Source organism: Equus asinus, chromosome 11 (genome assembly GCF_041296235.1).
Source record: "Equus asinus isolate D_3611 breed Donkey chromosome 11, EquAss-T2T_v2, whole genome shotgun sequence".
NCBI classification, from domain to species: domain Eukaryota; kingdom Metazoa; phylum Chordata; class Mammalia; order Perissodactyla; family Equidae; genus Equus; species Equus asinus.
Genome location: NC_091800.1, coordinates 11632377 through 11654029, shown reverse-complemented (window position 1 = coordinate 11654029; position 21653 = coordinate 11632377). Strand labels below are relative to the sequence as shown.

General features: G+C 38.8%; 1 protein-coding gene across 1 annotated transcript in view; it reads left to right on the top strand.

Annotated features, from left to right (window-relative positions):
* The first annotated feature begins 3020 nt into the window (after positions 1-3020).
* Positions 3021-21653, top strand: part of UBL3 (ubiquitin like 3) — a 74578-nt gene continuing 55945 nt past the window's right edge. The window contains exon 1 of the mRNA XM_014843847.3: positions 3021-3819. Within this exon, the coding sequence (XP_014699333.1) occupies positions 3793-3819 (27 nt within the window). The 5' untranslated portion in view covers positions 3021-3792. The remainder of the gene's footprint in view (positions 3820-21653) is intronic.

The following is a 21653-nucleotide window of genomic DNA, read 5'->3' as shown; positions in this document are numbered from 1 at the left end:
ACCCTCCCCCCCCCCAAAAACCCCCTTATACCTATGAGCAGTCACTTGGGAGAGATATTTTTAACAGGCCATGGATGTCATGTGCTATTCTTCCAGGACTTGACACTCATAGACTCTAAGAAGGGACCTTAGAAACTTAGTCTAACCTCCTTAGATGAAGAAATTGAGGCTCAGAGAGGCAAAGTGTCTTGGCAAAGGTCACATAGCTAATTTGTGACAGAGCCAGGTCTTTTGATTTCCTGTGAAGTAATTCTTCCTAATACAAAATGCTGTGCCACTCACTTTCCTCATATTGATGCTGACCATAGATTAACAGTATCAAGAAGTTGTTATCCTTCCCCACTGTGGACAGCTGGCCTCTTTCTCCAGCCTCCCACCTCACCTGCCTGCATCGGGAAGCAGAGAGTAAAGAGAGGAGAGTGGAAAAATCTGCAGCTGTGTTCAATGAGTTCCCTCAGGCCTTCACTCTGTTGTTGTTAGTGCCATCCAGTCGATTCCAACTCCTAGCGACCCTGAGTACAGAATCCTGCCTGGTCTGTCTGCACCATCCTCTCACCGTCTGGCACTACATCAGACGGTGCTCTGCTGCTATTCACAAGCTTTTCACGGCCAGTGGCATAGCTTTCAGCACCACAGCAACAAGCAGCCGGCACAGTATGACAGCCAACAGACGGGTGGTATGGTTCCCTGACCAGGAAAGAACCCAGACCACGGCAGCGAGAACCCCAAATCTTAACCACTAGACCACCAGGGCTGGCTTAATTCTGTTAGGAAAGAGTTATAATGAGTTTTATTGAGAATAATGTCTCAGCTTCTTTCAGAAGAGTGATTGGAAACACAGCTGGGTGCAGTGACTTTTGAAAGATATGGCCTTTTGCAGTGGTGGTAGGGGTAACTGGCAGCAAATAGCAACATCGTGTGTCAGAAATGCCAAGGTCTTGGGCTGGCAGTGGTCATTACAGCCCTTGCTGTATGGCTGTTGGAAAGCAGCCGAGGAAGTGTGAATTGATATTTCTATACATCCTGCCATCTTCTGTTGCTTGCCTTTCTACTTACAGTAGCATTTAGGCCCTGCAGAGCCTTGGCCAGGGCAGTCACTAGATGAAAGCGGGGTTAGAGGAGGGGTGGGGGACTAACTTTGTGAGTGGAAGCCTTCAAAATGTGTTCCAATATTCCGTCTGAACTCATTGGTCGATTGAAACATTTTCAGCTGTCCTTATTTCCTGGAGGGCTGGCAGGGAGGGCCCTGTAGTTGCCAAAGATGGAGAATGAGCGACCAAGCAGCAGAGGCCATGGAAAATCATGTAGCTACAGACTCAGAAATACCTAGACAAAGTCCTGAAGCCTAATCGTGGTGAGATTTGGGCCTCTTTTTTCTCTGTCCTTTGGTTTCCCTGGGAATTTGATCCATCCTCCTCCTCCCTGGTTACCACCCTAACTCCCCACAGGATGAGGCAGGCCCCTAGGAGTGCCTAGGATTCCTCCAGCCAGGCTACTCAAGAGCCAGGTACTCTAAATGTCCTGGGAGTGTCCATCCTCATGAGACGAACCTGACTGGACAGATTGCTGTGGGGAATGACAGAGGCATCCAGACAATGAGGTCCCCGAGGACAGTGCCTGGATTATTCATCTTTAAACTCCTGGTGCCTAGCAGAGTGCCTGGCACATTTGTTTGCTGAATGAATGAGTAGTAACATTTCATATCAAATGATGCATTATTATTTACAAAGTAATTTATTCCCCACACATGAACTCACCCTTACAACTGCCCCTACTTAACCCCTGGAAGGTAGGCAAGACTGTTTTAGAGATGAGGTCACACAGCTGTAGGCTGGAGACTTCCAGACTTTAAATCTGTTGGGATTTTTATACAGGTGTCTTATTGAGGCTGCCATTCCTAAAATACTCGGCCAAAGCACTAAGAGAGAGATGAATAGGGATTCAGATGGATCTTGTGGTTTCTGCATTTTGTTCCTAAATCTAGGGTAGACATATTCTTCATCTGAGTCTCTCACTAATGGTATTATTTGGTGCTATTTGTTAATCACTGCAGGTGCATAGGTTTTTAATTAGATTTTGTGTTAAATAGAATTTAGGGGCTAGCCTGGTGAACTGGTGAATCCCCATTTAGTCTGTAGTAGCTATTTCCTAATATAGATTTGGCCTGATACGCTATTGTATCTAATACAGTTTTTGGTAATTTCAATTAACTAGATTGTAGCTTTATGGCCCCGGGTCTGCAAGAAACACATGTTCAAACATTCTCCCTGCTTAATGAGACCCTTGTTCCTGTTGAACTTCTGTGACCTTATTGGAAATCAATGATTGCTTCTGATCTTCCAAATGCAATGTTGAGGAGACTGAGATGAAATCACTATACGAAATGCTCTGAGATTGCAGGATGTGGAGAGCTTGCTGTCATTAAAATGAATGACTCTGCTTGGAGGTAAACCATATTTCAACTCTGCGTGTATATTGTGCATGAGGGAATTTCTCTGTGCAGAATTATTTTCCCCAAATAATTCGCACGGTCACAGCACTGCTGGCAGCAGGTATCACCTAACTCCGGGGCGGCAGCTTGACTAAAGCGAGCTTTCCTTTCCTAGCAACTGTTGCTACGAGGGGCGTGGCCTCGGAGTGGGGCCAGGACGCGTTAGGTGGCCGGCTCCCCCCGCCGCGTAGACTACACTTCCCGTGATGCTCGAGGGTGGTCTCCGTAGTGACGCACTTGGTGTCCGCGGAGGGGGGGCCGGGGGCGGCAAGGCTGGGGGCCGTGCTCTCCCCGTGTCCCCGACTCGCGCTCAGGCAGCTGCGGCCGCCGCCGCCGCCATGTTGGCTTGAGAGGCGATGACAGGAGGGGGCTGCGGCGTTTGGGACTGAAAAGTGGAGGAGGATAAGAGAGAAAGCTCTGAGAGGAAAGCCTTCTCGGGCTGAGGAGCGGGCGGACCCGGCCTCTTCCGGGCACCAGCCGGAGTCGGCGTCGCGGGGAGCTCGCGAGGCCGGGGAGGGGAGGGGAAGGCGGAGACGGGGGAGGCGGAGGCAGGAGGGGAGGCGCCGGGAAGCCGAGGCGATGCGCCCCGAGCCCCGCTGCTGCCCGGAGGCGCCCGCGGCCTGAGCCCCGAGGGGCCGTGGGGTCTCCTGCCCGGCCCGAGCTCCCCGCGCGCCCGCTCGCCGCCTGGACCCGCGCCCCGGCTTTCGCTTTGGCTCCCAAGTAGTTAAATGCCCTTGAGCGCGGGTTTCCGCGGCCCGGCTCCCAGCCCCGGCCGCGCCAGCTGAGCCCGCTCCCAGCGCGTCGGCCCGGCCGGCCCGCGCCCGCCGCCCGCCGCCCGCCGCCGGGTCCATGTGTGGCTACATAGTTATCTGTGTACATCCACACTCGGGCATTTTCCGCCTGCTTAATGAGGACTTGACTCGGGAGCGAGTGTGAATCATTGCCGGGCCGGGAAAGGAGGAAGGCGGATTTAACCCCCTCCCACCCCGCTCCATGTCCGTGTGTCACTCGGCTCGGTCCACCTGGCGCGGCAGGTCCTGGAGCTGCTGCTGCTGCTGCTGACGACGACGACGACGACGGGGGCTGCTGCTGCCATCCCGGGAGTTCCTCCCTCTCCGGCCACACGGCTTCGGGGATTGTTCCTCTTCGCGCACAACCTCGGCCAGGCGGCACTTTGGCTCCGAAACAACTTAATTTTTTGGCGTTAAGGTTGATTTCTGTAGCTTGAAGACTTCTGCTCTTTTTTTGTTGTATATATTTTTTTTTTTGCGTACACATCTGGGTGTATATCAACCGGCAAGATGTCCAGTAATGTCCCGGCGGATATGGTAAGTGAAGGATAAGTTACGACACCCTTTGATTTAATTGTGGTTTCCAATCTTATTTAATCAGAAAGGATGCAGGCGTCGGGTGAAGGTTTGCGGGGGGCTGTTGAAAAGCCGCGGTGCTAGGAGATTTGGAGAAGTTGGAGGTTCTGGTTTCCTCCTTTGCGAAAGTGCTGCTCTTAGTATGGGTTTTCTCATTTGGTTGTGTTTTCTAAATCATTAAAGGCAATGGAGAAGTAGGGACAGTGTAGCAAGGTGGCTGAGGTGGGGAAAATCTCTCCCTCTTTGCTAGAAGCCTCTGGACACTTGTGTCTTCAAGCTTCTGAAAACGTCAGTGACAGTGGGCAGAGCTGAGGACGGTGTCCCCACTAGATCCAGAGGGAGAGGGGCAGACGGGGATCTTGCTCGGTGACACCGACGAGCTCTTTGATGCAGTAGGTACAAACTTGAGGTTTGAGAACAGGACGTGTGTCTCTTCAAGAAAAAGTCTGCTAGAATTTGCTCTGAGCTTTTTGAAATGTCTGGGTGAACAAGTAGGGCAACAGAAATGCTAAGATGTTTTGGCATTTTCACAAATGTAGGCTGACCGTATATTGGCACTTTTTATGAATATTCCAGGACTTTTAGTACCAAATATTTAGTAGTATTACATCGGTGGACGTTTAAAAGCTGTTAAAACACATTATTGAGGCTTGATCCTTGATGGTTGAGAACCTGAAACAAAAAGTACTGTTGTTTATTGACACTGTTCTTTTAAAGGTTGAGCTTGAGTCAGTTAGCTAACAGTAACCGTGTAGGCTTACAGTGCCGCGAGGGGGTTTGTGTTTGTGTGAAATTACACTTTGCAGTCTTAGGGACAAACATAATGCCATTAGCAGGAAGAGGAAACAGTTCTTGCTTATGAAAGAATTGAAGTTAACATAGTTATGCTCACTTACATTAAGTTAACATTTGAGTGTGCGTGTATTCCAGCAAAAAAACAAAATTAAACTTTGCTGATGATTAAATTTTAAAATGTCAGATGTTTCTATAGGAGCAAACCTCGTTTATAGGCTTAAAAGTGAAAAAAAAAAAAATGAAAGGACTTTAAATGGCACATTTTGACCTTGGTTTAAAGACATTTTGCTTATGTTTGATTTCCCGTTTAATGCGCTGTTTAAATGCAATGGAATCATAATGGTCTGTCTCTTAGGTGGCTACACAGCAACCTTACACTGTCCTTCCTGACTCTTAAAACTCATGCATTGTGCTTTTAGTTTTCCCTTCCCTCCCTGTGTGCACACGGAAGAATAGTCTCCTGCAGGCTTAAGGATAGCTGGGCTTGGTTTCCTCTGCTCTGTTCTCCAAGTTGCCTGGAGAGGTCTCTGGACTGAGCTGGGAAATGCTATCTCCCCTGTGTGATGAGTGCTCTGTGGGCTCGTCACCTCCAGCAAAGATTTGCTCTCTATAAAGCCTCCATTTTATATCACCACGCATGCTGCAAGATATGTTCACCCTAAGTACTATTTATTCTGTCACAGAAGTTGTAATGAAATAGGTTTGTGTCATTAAAACAGTGCCACTACTTTCCTTAGGCCCAGTGATAAAGAAAAGCTGGAATGTGCGTAGCATCAGTCACAAATTGAAATGATTTGGGGAATAGTGTTTCCAAATCAGAAGGTTTGGAAGCTAATGTTCAGATCAGGGGACCAGGAAGTAATGGCAAGATTTTATTAATAGCTACAATTATAAAATATAACTATTTCTGTTTTAGACTGTATTTTAAGGCCTTGATGATTCTGTGGTGCTTTGAGATCCCTTGATTAAAGGTGATATGCAAGGGCAAAGCAGTATTATATAATAAACATATAATGCCCTGATGATGCTATTTCAGAGTGTGTCTAAAGTACAGCTCAGATTAGATTGTTCCGAGTATTTTTTATGGCTCGTTTTCTAGCAGTTCAACTTGTTGAGGCCTCAAGGTTTTTTTTCCTGTGTTGAAGCCTTTTAAACCTTCATTTACTATCACTTACTTAGGTTGCATTTTTGCTTAAAAAGTGCCTTCATTTGATATGTGCCTAAGATTCCCAGCTCTTTGAAATATAACGTGATAAATACTGGTTAAAAGTTGTCAGTTAAATGCTTAGTATTGTTAAACTCTTCACATCAGTAATTGGCAATAAATTTGCATTTACAATAATGACTTAAAGTGAGAACAGTTTCACCACTCACTGAATCTTGAAAAGCCTCATCCTCCCCACCCCCGCCTCCTTCCACTCTGACATTTCCCTTGCAGTATAACTCTAAATCGATCAGGATGTGCACTCTTGCAAGTGTGAATTCATACATTTTTGCTAGGTGCAGTAAAATTGTCAAGTTTCTAAGTGGTGACAGCTAGTCTGTGTTATTTAGAAACAAATACTGTGCTCTTTTGCATGTTCATGGTGCTTGTCAGTTGTATAGGAAAATCCTGTTTGGGAGATGAGGTGGGGCAGTGAAGTTATAACCCCTGCCATGTTTTCATCAGAGATAATTTGTTCTCGAGCTACAGTAATTGCTAAATCAATAGATGTTTTTTGGTAGTCTTCTTACGGCAGTGATTGTGACTCACTTTAAAATCGACTTTTGAGCGTCTTTTTTGTTTTGTAATTATAACTCACATTCAAAGTTTATTTTTAAACACTGAATATATTTTTGTGTTTACCATAAGGAGTCTCTTTTTTTTATAATCCAAATTTAGCAAGTAGATCTTTTTGGAGGGGGAGTGGTACCCCTAGTGAATGGGTTTGCTATACTCTTAAAAAGTAGTAATTTGCAGTTGACACTTTTCCCATTAACATTCTGTAAATATATCCTATAAATAATATAAATATATTGACATAAAATACTGGCTTTTATTTTGCTAAGAGTGATAGAGTTTAAACTAAGAAATTTACCAGGATTCCAGTGTAATAACTTGTTTCTGAAAAAAATCTGAAAATATCTGAATGGAGTATCATAATAATAAATTGTCTTTAAATGATTCATTTCCTTTATTTTGTCTTAGCCCAAATCATAGTTCATGATAGGGCAATATTCATTGTTTATAGTTGTGGTGTGAATTATCTTAATGACTGTAGCTCTTCTGAAAGAAAATGTTTACTCTTTCTGTTAGTAATAAGGCCTGAGGCTGGGAAGATAAGGTGGTAATTTTGTTTTCTGTATTGGGAAAATTATCAAGAAATAAATTATTGTATTTATAAAATTATTATGCAAAACATTTGAAGTACTATTTAGAGCTTTGGACTAAAATTAAACTTTACACTATCTGTAAAATTGAAAACCCTACCTAAGATAGAAATTGACAATTAGTGTGAGAATAATAGCAAGGCAGTTTCGGTATTTGAAACATTTTAGATGATAAAACGTTTGAAGAAAATCTCTGTATCTTTTTAAACTGTTAGTGTAGAAATTGTAGCAGTTGTAACGATTTTTAGTCTTGGGTTGGATGAGAGAATGATAATCTGAGTTTTTTCAGTGCTTGATGAATATTTTTATTGTTGGGTTATATCTCTTCCCTTTGTGGAAGAAATATTGGAGCCCTCTGGTGGACAGGAAATTATTAAAATGAATTTCCTTTCAAAGTGAACTTTATCACTTTTCCAAGTTAAAGTAAAATGACAGATGTAGAGTATACCAAGGGAAAATGTCATGCTAGAAAAAGGTCCAGAGAACAGAAAATTTTTAACTTTGAAGAAAGAGTATAATATCTAATACCCCAAATTTTCTCTTTACTTACAGTTCCTTTTAATTTTTCTCTTGCTAGAGCTGTTATTTCAACTGTAAAGTGGGAGGTTTTATGAAGCTAATGAGTAGATAAGTGCCATTTACATATATAAGTGTGTGACTTGATGAACAGCTTAATAGATAATATATCTGTAATGGAATGTTTCTCTAAATTGTTTTACTTGAATGTGTCTTATATTGGGTGTTCTGAATTAGACATTTTTATTAAGAAAACAACTGACAAATTATTTTCCTCAGCTTTGATTGTCTTTTCCTCTCTAGCTCTGAACCCTACTCCAGCTCATGTCCTTCTCCTGTAAAAATGGTTTTTCATTCATTCTAGCCCACAGTGATCTTTCCTTTCTGTGAACCATTTTCTTTCAGTTTGAGATTCTTCTTATATGATGTCAAATTTATATGGATATGTGTCATATTTATTGTATCTCCTGTAATTTTTAAAACAGAATAGATATTTAAAAACTGTTGAGTGATTTTCTTGACTCGTGAAGCTTTACTCTCTTTGTTACTTATGGAAAAAGTAAATATTGTTCCATACTACTACTACTGATAATAATAATGGTGTTAAATATGAAGCTGTGATGTCTGCTTCTATTACAACTTTGAATATGAAAAATATATTTTTAATATTAGTGCTTGAAGTTATTTTAAATTAGTGGATGAAGTACTGATGGCTCTAGTAGTGTTCATGATACGGAACAGTAAATGTATTTTAGGAGACTGAAGCATGTGCTTCTTTAATGTGCTCTTTAAAAATTCCTTTCATTCTGGGGGAAAAAACTGAAAGTGACTGTAGAATTCATGGTAACTGGAATCTCTGGGTAGTAAGTTATCCTAAATCAATAAATTTTCTGAATACATGAAGGTTGTTTTTGGAAATATCTCAATCCAACAGTTTTGAATTACTGTCCTGTTTGCTTAAGCATAATATACTATGCATAATTTTACTTATTTTTGCTGACTTTAGAGCCATGATTTGAATAGCATAATAATAACTGATTCAGTTCAATGAGCATTCACTGAGTTCTTCTGTGTAACGTATCATTATTCTATAAGTTACAACTGTCTTACTCTCAGCACCTCATACAGATTGTGAAGCTTTCTGTCCCTTTACTAGATCAGCACTTTACAAAGTGAGATGAGGCAAGTCTGTTGAGATGTGAAAAGAAAAATATTAGAACTTGTATTTGTTTATTTTGTGCTCCAAGAAGGGGGAGGAGTTGAGCTTTTGTGTTAATACGTGGATGGGCTCTGAGGCTTTTCTAGGTGCACAATCAGATGCTTACAGTGTGGTTTGCTGAGGGAGACGTGGGAATTCTCTCATGTAGAGGCCAACAGCAGCACCGTGAGCTTCGCAAAGTTTTTGCTTTCTGTTATAGTATATTATATAGTTACTTTAAAAAATACTTTTTAAAAAATCTTTGATACTTTGTATTGAGATGAGGAGCAGAGGTTTACTGTCAAAGTATTTAAAACAGTTGTAGAGCTCAAAACCGAATAATGTACTTTTATTTTACAAAAGATGAATGGTTCTACATGCTGATCTTTTCCATGATGACAAGAAGCTATCACTAGTGTGTTGAGAAAACCAACACTAAGTTGTCTCTTCAAGGCAAAGTTGGCATTTTAACCAGTAAGTAAGAAAGTACTTCCTTTTCAGAAGAAACTAATGTTATGGCGAGAACATTCTGAAAACATCTTTAGATGTTTCCAGTGTGTTGAAAAATCTTCCATACAGAGAATTTTGGTGGACTTTGGACCCATTTACTGGAAACATAAAAAGCAACACATTTTACTTAGTTTGCAAAAATATCTGACTGACATCAGGAAAAATAAAACTTTAATATCATTGATAACAGATAACTGACGTAACAAAAACTTGTGCATATTTGATAATAGACTAAAAAAATATGATTTAGTAAACCAGGAAATGACATATTCTTCTATGTGGATCTGTGCTTCTTTGTGAAGTAAGTTTTTCAGGTATGACTCATGACACCTCTTGAAACCAAGCATTGAAATACATTGAACTTCAGAAATTGGGAAACCAAGATTTTAAAAAATAAAGAGGCATATTCAGTAACAATGTACTCAATATGTTAATAGTAGTAATATTTTTAGTGATTGTGAGGTTAAAACATTAATATTTAAAATGTTTATAGTTGAAATTAAAATGATATTTTAATCTTTTAATTTCTGTTTTAGTATGTTTTATAATATACATAAAATATATGATTTATAAATGAATATACACGTGTTGCAGGTATATGCTCAAGTATTTTATAGTTGAGATATTCAGTCAAAAAAATTTAGAAGCCATTATGTAAGATGACTTCATATTTCTGAGCATTTCAAGTTCTTGTGTTTGATATATATAGTTTTTCTGTCTTGTTGGGCAATTATATTTTTCTGTGGTCAGTATGCCTACCTGTCCCTCTCTCAATATTTACACTTGCTGATTCTAATTTGCTATGGGTTTGGAAACCAGATTTTCAAAGTTGATTAGAATAAAGTGTGTTAAAAATTAGCAAGTGGTGTTTGAGTAGGATTTTCAGGAGTTGCCCTATAATAAAGTGCATGATCTTTATTTCACGGACTTGATCATGTCTGTTTTGGTTGCTTAGAGTTCTGTTTACTCAAGGGGGCTTATTTTCTGGCTCTTAACTCTGTTTTGCAGAGATGTAGATTGCTGATAGTGAAGAACAAGGCAGATGACTAAAAAAATAAAATGACATAAATAGCTTTATTTTGAGCTCATAGAAGAGAGAAGCTAATATTGGGTACCTGCTAGTTATCAGGCAGATACTTGGCATTTTACGTGGTAACATTTCATTTAATCCTCACAGTGACCCTGGATAAATATAATTGGTATATAGATAAAGAAACTGCTACTACCCACCAAGTGAAGACCACCAGGAGTGCATCTTTAGTGAAACAAGTTAGGTTTATTGACTGGTGCAGCAAGGAAGAGCACAGGCTTGAGGAACCAGGCGGAGTTTCAGTAGGAGAGAATGGGCGAAGTCTGTGGTGTGGGTTGAGTTGTGCTGAATGATTCTAATGAGATACTGGGCAAGTGGAGACGAGCTCTGGATCACATGCCTTGGTACTGGAAGCGGAGGGGACTCAGGAATTGGATCTCTCAGCAGTCTTTGTTTAGGAGGCAGGAGAAAAGAAGGGGGCTTGGGGAGATTGTTAGTCGTGGAGCTGTAGTGTGGCCCAGAGAGAAATTTCGTTACCCGTTGGTCTTCTGTTGGTCTTGACCCTGTCTTTTAGAGACATCCCAGTGTGATTATCAGCAGAGCTGATTTTTTCTTTCTCACAACGTGGGTTAGGAGAAGGTAAGGAACTTGTTTGAGGTCATGTAGCTAGTAAAAAGTAGAGCTAGGAGAGGAATTTGGGTCTGATGGCATACCTGAGCAAACACTGCTGCATCCCTCAGGCGCACTTTCCTAAGCGTGATACCTCACACTCCTCCTGCCACCTTGCTCCAGGCAGTCATGCGAATTGGCCTGAGCTGGTGTGGTGGAGTAGAGATGACATCTGTTTTATCTATCTTTGCAAAATACTGTGTAACTGCTGGGTTGGAATGATTTTCATGAAGGTAGATTGTCTTATTAATTGCTAAAATTAAAGGGAGTTTTCTTTAAACTTCTTGGAACTTTGAGTCCTCTTCTACATATATAATAGATTTTTTTCCTATAAACTTGCCACTTTGAATGCTGAAACTGCCATTGCTTTATATATGTAACACATAGATTGATTTGTAATGGCTTTAGTGCTTTCAGGGAATTTTGTTTTTGTCTTCATATTATACCTGATAATGTATGATGCAGATTCTCTACTGATTGATTCAAGTCTGGTAGTATTTTTTTTTATGGTCTAAATGAAATATATACGTGGGCAATTTTCTGTGACTAGATTTTGAGAAGAAAATGTTCTTTCTGCTGAAGAAAATTATCTGTTAGGCATTTTATCTGTTTATGAACTTAAGATGGCAATTCATTGTGTCTAGACAAAATGTTCTCTTATGATATGTTTAATTTTCTTTATTTTCACATAAAGTTAGTGTTTTTGCCTTAGAAGAATATTCCTGCTTTTGTATCCTGCTTTTTCATTCAGTCCTCTATCATGAACGGGATCCATGCAAATAAGTGTGGAACCATATTATAATTTTGAACTGATTCTGATAGATGTACATAAATTGTTTAGCTAATGCCATATTCATGGGCAGTTAAGCTATTATAAACAATGATATAATGTATGTTTTAAAACATATCTCTGTGCCTTGTCTGATTATTTTCTTAGGATAAAGTTCTTAGGAATGTATTTGCTATGTGTTAAATGTGTTAAAAATTTGGGGATTTGGAGGAGGGATACATATTTACTAATTTGAAAGCATCCTTAAATTTCTGGATAAACTTTTTCATTATACATTATCCTTTCACTATGCTAAATATTTCCTTTACAATGTTCGCTTTTTTTTTTTTTTTTTTGAGGAGGATTAGCCCTGAGCTAACCTCTGCCACCAATCCTACTCTTTTTGCTGAGGAAGATTGACTCTGAGCTAACATGTGTGCCCATCTTTCTCTACTTTATATGTGGGATGCCTGCCACAGCATGGCTTGACAAGCAGTACATAGGTGCATGCCTGGAATCCGGGCCAACCAACCCTGGGCCACTGAAGTGGAGTGTGCGAACTTCACTGCTCTGCCGCTGGGCCAGCCCCTACAATGGTCACATTGTTGTTCATGAAAAAGATTGACTAGTAGTTTTAATTTTTTGTAAAGTCTTTGACAGATTTAAGTATCAAAGTTATGCTGACTTCATAAAATGAGCTGGGAAATGTTTTTTATTCTCTGGAAGAGTTTGTGAAGATTGATTTTATTTTGTCCATAAGTGTTTGGAAGAATTCACTGGTGAAGCCATCTGGAGTCATCTTGTAGGGATTATTGATCCTATTTCTTCAATACTTATGCCACGATTCACAATTTCTATTACTTCTTTGTCAGTTTTAACAGAGGGTTTTGTCAAATCCCTTTTCAAGGAATTTGTCCATTTTATCTAGATTTTCCAATTTGGCTTAAAATTTTTCACAATATTCTTTTATTATCTTTTTGATGTTTGTAGTATTTGTAATTATGCCTGCTTTTTAAATCTGCTTATTGGTAATTTGTGCTTCCTCTTTATCTCAATCAGTTTTCAAAGAGCCAATTTCCAGATTTATTTTCTATTGGATTCTGCTTTTTTTTTTAAATTTTATTGTGGTCATAATAGTTTGTAACATTTTGAAATTTCAGTTGTACATTTTTATTTGTCAGTCACCATGTAAATGTGCCCCTTTACCCCTTTTGCGCACCCCCCTTTGTCCTCTGGTAACCACTAATCTCTTTTCTTTGTCCATGTGATAGTTTATCTTCCACACATGAGTGAAATCATATGGTGTTTGTCTTTCTCTGGCTTATTTCACTTAAGGTCCATCATTGTTATTACGAATGGGATGATTTTGTCTTTTTTTGTGGCTGAGTAGTATTCCACTGTATGTGTTTATACCACATCTTCTTTATCCAGTCATCAGTTGATGGGCGTTTGGGTTGCTTCCACTTCTTGGCTATTGTGAATATTGGGTTCTTTTACCTTTATATTTCTTTCTATTTTTTTTTATTTAATTTGCTGTTCAAGTTTCTTCAGATGGATACTGAAATCATCAATGATCAATCTTCTTTTTTTAGTGTATGCATTTAAATCTGTGAAATTTCCTTATAAATGCAACTTTAGCTGGACCTTACAAATCTGATATATATTTTTATTTATCATTAGATTAAAAATATCTTAAGTTTTCCGTTTTGGTTTCTTTTTTGATCCACAGGTTACTTAGAAATATATTGCATAATATCTAAATGTTTGAGGATTTTCTAGCTATATATATAATTTTTTTTTTGAGGAAAATTAGCCCTGAGCTAACATTTGCCACCAATCCTCCTCTTTTTTGCTGAAGAAGACTGGCTCTGAGCTAACATTCGTGCCCATCTTCCTCTACTTTATATGTGGGATGCCTGCCACAGCATGGCTTGCCAATCGGTGTGTAGGTCCAGACCTGGGATCCAAACTGGTGAACCCTGGGCTGCCAAAGTGGAATGTGTGAACTTAACTGCTGCGCCACTGGGCTGGCCCCTCTAGCTATATATTTGTTGTTGATATTCAGTTTAATACTACTATGGTCTAAGATCATTCTTTCTGTGATTTCAGTTGTGGATAATTTGTTGATGCTTGCTTTATGATCAATATTAGAAAATTGAGTATGGTATGCTTAGTATCATTTAAGTCACATTTATCAGTCATGTTCACATCTATTATATCACCACTGACATTTTGGTCTTTTTTGTCATTCAGTTGAGAGAAGCATGTTAAAATCTCCAACTGTGTAAGGATTCGTCTGTATGTTCTTTTAGTTTTCTCAAATTTTGCCTTATTTATTTTGAGGCTAAGTTATTGGCTGCAGATAAATTTACTATTGTTGTATCTTCCTATTGGATTCATCCTTTTATCATCATTATTGCTAGTAATAATTTTTGTCCTAAAGCCTGTTTTTTTGGATATATATAGTATACTTTTCTTTTGGCTTCTCTTCCCATCCTTTTCCTGAAAACCTTTTTGTCTTTATACTTAAGATGAATCTCTTTAAGTGTCAGATAGTTAGGTTTTATTTTTTATTAAGTTTGATAATCTGTGCTGTTTTATATTTAATCTGATTACTCAATTACATTGTTTGGGTTCAAATTGACCATTTTATGTGTTGTTTTCTACTTGTACCATCAATCCTTTAGAACTTTCCCCTCTCATTTCTTTGGGTTTAATCAAATGTTTATTTCATTCCATATCTCCCCTCTTAGCTTGTTATAAATTCTTTTATTATCTCTTTACTGGTAACTTAGAGATTATAATGTTATAATTTTTTACTTACTTGACTTGAATTCTGTTTTTGTTTGCCTGAAAATGTATTTATTTTACCTTCATTTTTAAAGGGTCTCTTTTAGCACCTTCAAGTTATTTTATAATGTCTGGCTCTCACTGTTCTGTTAAGTCAGCTTTTGGTCTTACTGTTGCTCCTTTGAAGTCAATGTGTTTTCCTTTGGCTGCTTTTAAGATTTCATCTTTGTCTTTGGTTTTCAGCAATTTTACTATTACGTGCTTATGTGTGGCTTTCTTCCTAAGTATTCTGTGTGGAGTTTGTAGACTGTCTTGAGTCTATGGCTTGCTGTATTTTGTAACGTTGGGAATTTTCTTAGCTGGTATTCTTTACGTACTCTTTCTATCCAATTCTTTCCTTTCCTTCTGGGACTACGGTTACATATGTTAGGTCATTTCACAGTTTCCATTCTTTTTCCCCCCTCTGTGTATCAGTTTTGATATTTTTTACTGACCTGTCTTCAAGTTCACTTATCGTATCTTCTCTGTCCAATATCCAATTATACCCTATTATTGAGTTCTTAATTTCAGCTTTTGTGTTTTCAGTCCTAAAATTTCTACAAATTCAGGTTCTCACAATGTTTTTGTGTATTCTCTTGAATATATTAATCATTGCTGTAATGTTCCTCTCTGATGACTCTTAATACCTAGATCACCCTTGAAGTCTATTTCTGTTATCTGGTTTTTGATCATTTGATGCTTTTTCCTAGGATGCCTGGTCATGTTTTATTAACAATGTGATGAAAAATTATAGAGGATCTGCATGATGTTGTCTTTCTCCAGATAGGGTTTAATATTCTCTGGCAGCCAGTTAGAAAGAGATTGATCACTTTGATTCATCGGTGATTGAGATGACATGAGGCTGAATTCAGGGCAATCAGGAATTCCAAATAGCCTCACTCGTAGTGCATAGCTCTTTTAAGGTCTCACTTGAAAATTTGGAGTATTTACCAAAATGTCTCTTCCTTGGCAAGTCCTGAATTTCAAGTATTGTGAGGCTGTTGAAAGCTCTGCTTAGCTTTTTAGCCTCTTTGCAACATCTTTTTGCTGGGTTTTCTGCATTTCAGTCCATGTTGTTTATGATTCAGCACATGTCTGGATGGCAAAAATCGAGCAGAATGTTGGGCTCATTCTTTGAGTTTCCTTTTTATCTGGGATCCTCAATTCCTGGCTACCTTGGTAGTGGAGAATTCCAGTTTTTGTCTTCCCACCCAGTGAGACTCATACAAGCTCCGGAATGATGCTCTCTGCTTGCTCTTTATGCCCTGTACTGGTAATTGGCGAATACCTCAAGGGGAAAGAGTGGGGATCTTCTCAGTGTTTCTCTTCTTTATGGGCTTTTGGCTTCTGATGTCTTGACTCTCTTGATTGCTCTCTCTATGCCTTCAAATAGTTGGGGGTTTTGTATTTTATCTCACTTTTATTTTCAGTGGGAAATTTGGTCTAGTATTGCTATTCCCTCATACCTTAACCTAAGTGCCCTTTCTTTTTTGTGCTTTAGTTTCATTCTTTTTTTACTCTTTTGGCTATAGAATCAGCAGTGTCTGTCTTCTATCCTAATAGTAGCTAAGAATAGCTAAAATTAATTAAATACTTAACTATGTTACTTACTATGGCACCGTCAGCCAAGTGGTTGCTTAAGTCAGACATCTAGGAGTCATCCTTGATTCCTGCCTTTGCCTCATCCCTTGAATTCATTCCATTTCAAAATATATCTGGAATTCGTCAACTTCTCTTCGTCTCCATACTGCCATCCTATTGCATGCACCGTCTCTCTCCCAGACTATTGCATTAGTCTTGGGACTAATTCTACTTCCATTCACATTCCCCTATAATACATTTTCCAAAAATAGCTTGAGTGATCTTTATGAGACATTAATTGGATTATTTTTCCCTCTGTCAAACAGGAAACTTCAGCAGCTTTCCAGTGAAGAATAAATTCCCATAGAATAAAATCACAAATCCTTAGCATAGCCCTTCAGATTCTTGCATCGTCCAGCTCCTGCCTGTCTCTATGATCTTATCTTATTCGGCTTACTAAGCTTCAGTTATACTGCCTTCCTCTCAGTTCCTCAAACAAGCCACAAGCTCTTTCCCACAGCAGGGCTGAGCCTTTGCACCTATCAGCCCCTTTGCCTAAAACCTTTGTCAGTATACGTCTATACCCTGTGTAGAGGGGTAATGCCTTCTTAACTTTTCTGTCCTCGAAGACACTTTTCCTGACCACATCTAAGTTGAATTCCCTCACTCCCTTGGTTTCTGTCTCAGGACCCTGTTGGCTTCCTCCATAGCACTTGTCACTCTATAATTCATTTGTCTGTCTTTCCCAGTAGGCCTTTGATTCTAGGAGGGTAGGTATCTAGCTGTCATTTGCCACTATAGCCAGTACCTAGTATAGTGCCTCTTGTATAGTAGGTTCTTCATAAATATTGTGGATTAAAGGAGTAAATGACTGTTATAGGCACTGTGCCAAGGTTATTACTTGAAACATTTAATCCTCCAAAAAACTCTCAGAACAAGCCTATCAGGCAGGTAGATGCTAGTGTTAGCTGCATTTTATTGATGAGAAAAGTGAGGCTTAATTATGTTTGGTAATTTTCCTGAAGCCAGCCAGCTAGGTGGGATTTTTTATATTCTTGGATTTTTCTTACTTTTTAACTTTTTGACCATTCTTTATCTTCTTATTCCATATTCTCTTCACTGTATCTTAAAGCTAATGGCTGTGATGATACTAATATTCTGGTATTTCAACTTTAGCTTCTTGCCTTTGCTTAACGTTAAATAATAGCCAAAATGTCACAAAGGAATTAGAAATTTGTGATGTAAGTTGAGAAAGTTTTAATAGGACTTAAGTACTTGAAATGGTAGATTTCCTGTATGGCTGTTAAGTACTGTGAATGATTTTTCAAGGTATAGAATCTCTGTTTTGTGACAGTAAATAGAAAGACTATGTTCCAATTAATTGCATTTATTTGAATATATTATATATATTAAATTCATATTTGAAGAAAACATTTTTGAGCCTTTTATATTTAAAGGACTATTTACTTATATAGATTTTTAATTTTAGCACTCAAAATAGTCAATAAAATTTCCATGTTAGGTATCATTTTATATCCATACTTATTAGTCTACATGTAATAATCCTACTCTTTTCATTTCTTTGCATTTGTCATTCAATCAGTCAGCAAGTCTTTGTTGAGCACATGGTGTGTGCCAGGCTCTGGTGTACAGTGGTGAATGAAACACAAAATTCCTTTCCTCATGGAGCTTACACTTAAGTAGTAGGGAGACAGACAATAAACAAAATAAATAAAATATATAGTATATTAGATTTTGATAAATACTACAGAGAAAAATAAAGCAGGAAAGGGGGTTGGAGAGTGCTAAGAGAGTATGCCTGTGTTGATCAATTTTAAATTGTGTGATCACAGAAGAGTTCACTAATGTGTTGACGTTTGTGCAAGGGTCTGAAGGAGATGGAAAGCAAGCCCTCTAGATATCTTGGGGAATTGCATTCCAGGCAGAAGCAATATTACCTCATTTGATCTCTTCGTTCTTTTTCAGTTTCTCTCACTGTTTTTTCTGCCAATCCTTCCCTTAAATTTTTGTGTTTCTTGTGGTTTTTGTTTTCCGCCCTTCTGTGTGATCTAAGGGATCACTATCTTCCTCACTAATTTGTGCAGCAAACATTTATTGGATGCCGGTGTGCCAAATAGATCCTGTCAGTAGTCAGAGCCAACCAGTTTTCCCTAATGTCTCTCAAATCAGTTTCCCCATCTTTATCTCCACTATCTTCAACCAGATCTTCATCCAGATATTGTTCCCCTTTATCCAGGACTATCTGCATTTCACCCTTTTCCCAGGGTTGTCTTGGAAAACACAGATCTCATCATTTGACTGTTCTACTTAATAATGGCTAGCTATCACGTACAGGCCTATCCAGGCCAAATCCTTAGGTGGTGGCATGAAGGCTCTTAGCAGTTGGGCTGCGATCCAGCCTCATCTCCTGCTGTTGCCCCCTCGTATGTACCCTATGTTTGACTTGTAATGAACACCCCAATTGCCCACAGATCTTTCCGTTAACTTTTATGCTTGTCTCTTTCATCCTTGCTTGTTATTCTTCCCTTTCTGCTTGGAATGAACCTCTCCTCTCCTGTCTTGCTCCATTCGCACCTGAGACTTGTTTTCAATTGCAGTGTTAATTCCTTGATAATGCGTTATAACTTTGTCGGGTACTTTAGTCACTAGAAGTACAGCACGTGCTGGGAGCTCCACACCAAAAGTGACAGTTGAGGCAAAGCTGTCTTCTAGGAGGGACCAAGGGAAAATAGCCAGAGTGGCAGGACGGCTTTTCCTGCAAGGGTTGCCAGCAGTGTAAAGCACCAAGCCCAGAGGGACAGAGCTAACTTAAATCCTGTTTAGGTCTTAGCATCTCTGGTTCTGACAGCCTGGAGATTTCTGTGTGGTGGTGAGTCTCAGCATTACTTGCCATATCATCATGACAGCAGATGAACAAGAAAGCTAAGATGAGGAGAAAAGCTAAGTAAAAGGATTGGAATCCAAGCTAATTGGTGTGGAATTCAGAGCTGGGCCCCTTAATCCATTACTGTATCATAAATGTCATTACTTCTACTCTAGCACTTGTATTTTTATTCGTTTCCTCCACTGGACAGATGATGTGCTCTTTGAGGGCAGAGAGAGGCCTTATCTTACTCATCTTTCTATACCCCTGTACCTAGCACAATGCCTATTACATAGAGAACACTCCAGGAGTGTTGAATTAGTGCTGCAGCTTTGTCCACTGGAACTTCCTGCCCTGATCAGAATGTTCTTTGTGCTGTCCAGTAAGGTAGCCATTAGCTACACACTCCTATGGAGCACTTGCTCAGTGGCTAGTGTGACTGAGGAACTGAAATTTTTAATTTTATTTTAATTAATTTAAATGTAAATAGCTACATGGGGTAATGGCTATTATCTTGAACAGTGGAGTTATACAGTTCATATTATTCTCTCAGTGGACTAAAAAGATCTCTGATTTTTTTTTGCCTTGTATTTCAGGTTGTCCCAGATTGCTAAGCTTTTGGTTTCACTTTTCTTGATTTCTCTGCTCTCTCAGTGTCAGCATCCATTTGTTGCTACTATCATTGTGTATACTGTCATTGGCCTTTCTTTTAACTTTTTGGATTTTAGTCTACATGACATGGAAAAACATGTAATCAAGCTTATAGAATTCGCTTAGAAAAGAACAAATAGTATAGGAACCTGGGAGTCATCTTTGACCTCTCTTTAACCCCAGTAAGAATGTGAAATTAGCCCTCAGGAAAGAAGAGAGGGCTAAAAGTATAAATTAGTGTGGGCATTCAGCTGAAGAAAAAATAATATCAATATGAGATTACGTGAATTCACCAAGAGAGGGGGGACAGCCCAAAAATACAACACCTCTGTTTAGAGGTAGGGGAATTTAAGAAGTGAGAAAAGGAACCGATTTGTAGGAAAATTAAAAAAAAAAAAAAAGTTTGATTATCGTGAAAACCATGCAGGGAGAAACCTGAGGAGAAAGCGTGGTGGGCTGCAGCAGGTGTTGCCGGGATGTGACAAGTGAGGACTAGTTAAAGGCCATTTTGTGTAATTTGATGAAGGTTGTGTGGGTCTTAACTCGTCAAATATTTCAATGTAGTCAAAACAGTGTTTTCCTTATAAATCTCAGAATTTTCTTCCGTAGTGAAGTGCTAGGCATAGAAGGATTCAACATCCTTTTTTTGAAGTCATTACTATTTTTCAGTTTCTGTGTTCATATCTACCTTTTCTCAACCCTATTTGTCAAAATGTTTTGCTTTGCTACTATTATATATAATCTAAACAAGGATTAATGGCACTTGCTTTTTGCTCTGAAATTGATCCTTTTTAATCCTGTACGGGTGAATTTCTTGGTTACCTAATAGTAGGTTTGTGGGTTCAGTAGCAACCATTCAGTTCATGCTTTGATGCAGAGTTTACTAAGAGATGTTGTTTCTTGTTAAATTCTCCATACCCAGAGAAACACAGTTTTACTAAAAAATTGGGCATCTTGCCTCTCAGAAGTGCTGTCAGATCCCAGCTGGCATAGGAAGCAAGCAAATGGCTCTTTGATTTGCCATAGTACAATCTACCTTACTCCTTTGAAACTTAGGACAGGCAGCCAAGAAAAATAAGAAACTGGGGAAATATTTTCCCTAACTATCTTTATTCTGAAGTAGAGATGGGTGCAGTCTTGGGTTGTATAGTGCAGAGTGCAGATGTAAGCTTATTATTATATTTTTCTATTTTCAAATTATGCCAGCACATGAGTTGTTTCTGAAATCTCATTTCTCAATTAGACCCACTAGATATACAGCTGAAGTTTTCCTGAAATAGTTCAGTGGCCATCCCAGTTGGACAAAAGGAGAGCAGTCTGCCCTGAAATTGTAAAACTGTTTTCTCGTTTCCCAGATGACTTAAATAACTTATATAAGTTATGGTTATCTGAGAAAGGCACCAAAGATAATGACAAGTGCAAAAGGAGAAGCCCCAGAATAGGTACGTCAGATAGTGCAAAGGCAAGCACAGCATTATCCCCTTCCTCTCTATTTGAAAACATAGTCAGTTTATATGTGGTCGTCTATTATTAATTTTAGCTAAACAGTAACTTTCCTAGTTTGACCAACCTTATTTTGTTAGTCTTAGCATCTACTATTTTTAAAAATAAACTATTTAGAAGGGAAAGTAATCATTATTATGCATTATCAAGTAAGTTAATGTGACTGCCACTCAGCAATAAATGATATGTAACTTATCTTCCATAGTAAAATGAATGACATTTATCCCTTCTGTGATCTCTTGATGTACTTGACCAGTGTTTTCTAAAGGGAGATGTTTATCTGGCTTGTCTTATTTTGCTCTTTCTTGGCCATAGTCTGTTTATTTTATGTATTTGCCTTTAAAAAAATCTCAACTTTATTTTTTATTTATTATTGTTTTATTTTAATTTTGTAGCTGATTAGAAAAGCAATAGGATTATTGTAAAACTTGTAAAATAGAAAACCTTTTAAAGAAAATATCATTTATAAAATTCTGTTACTTAGATATAA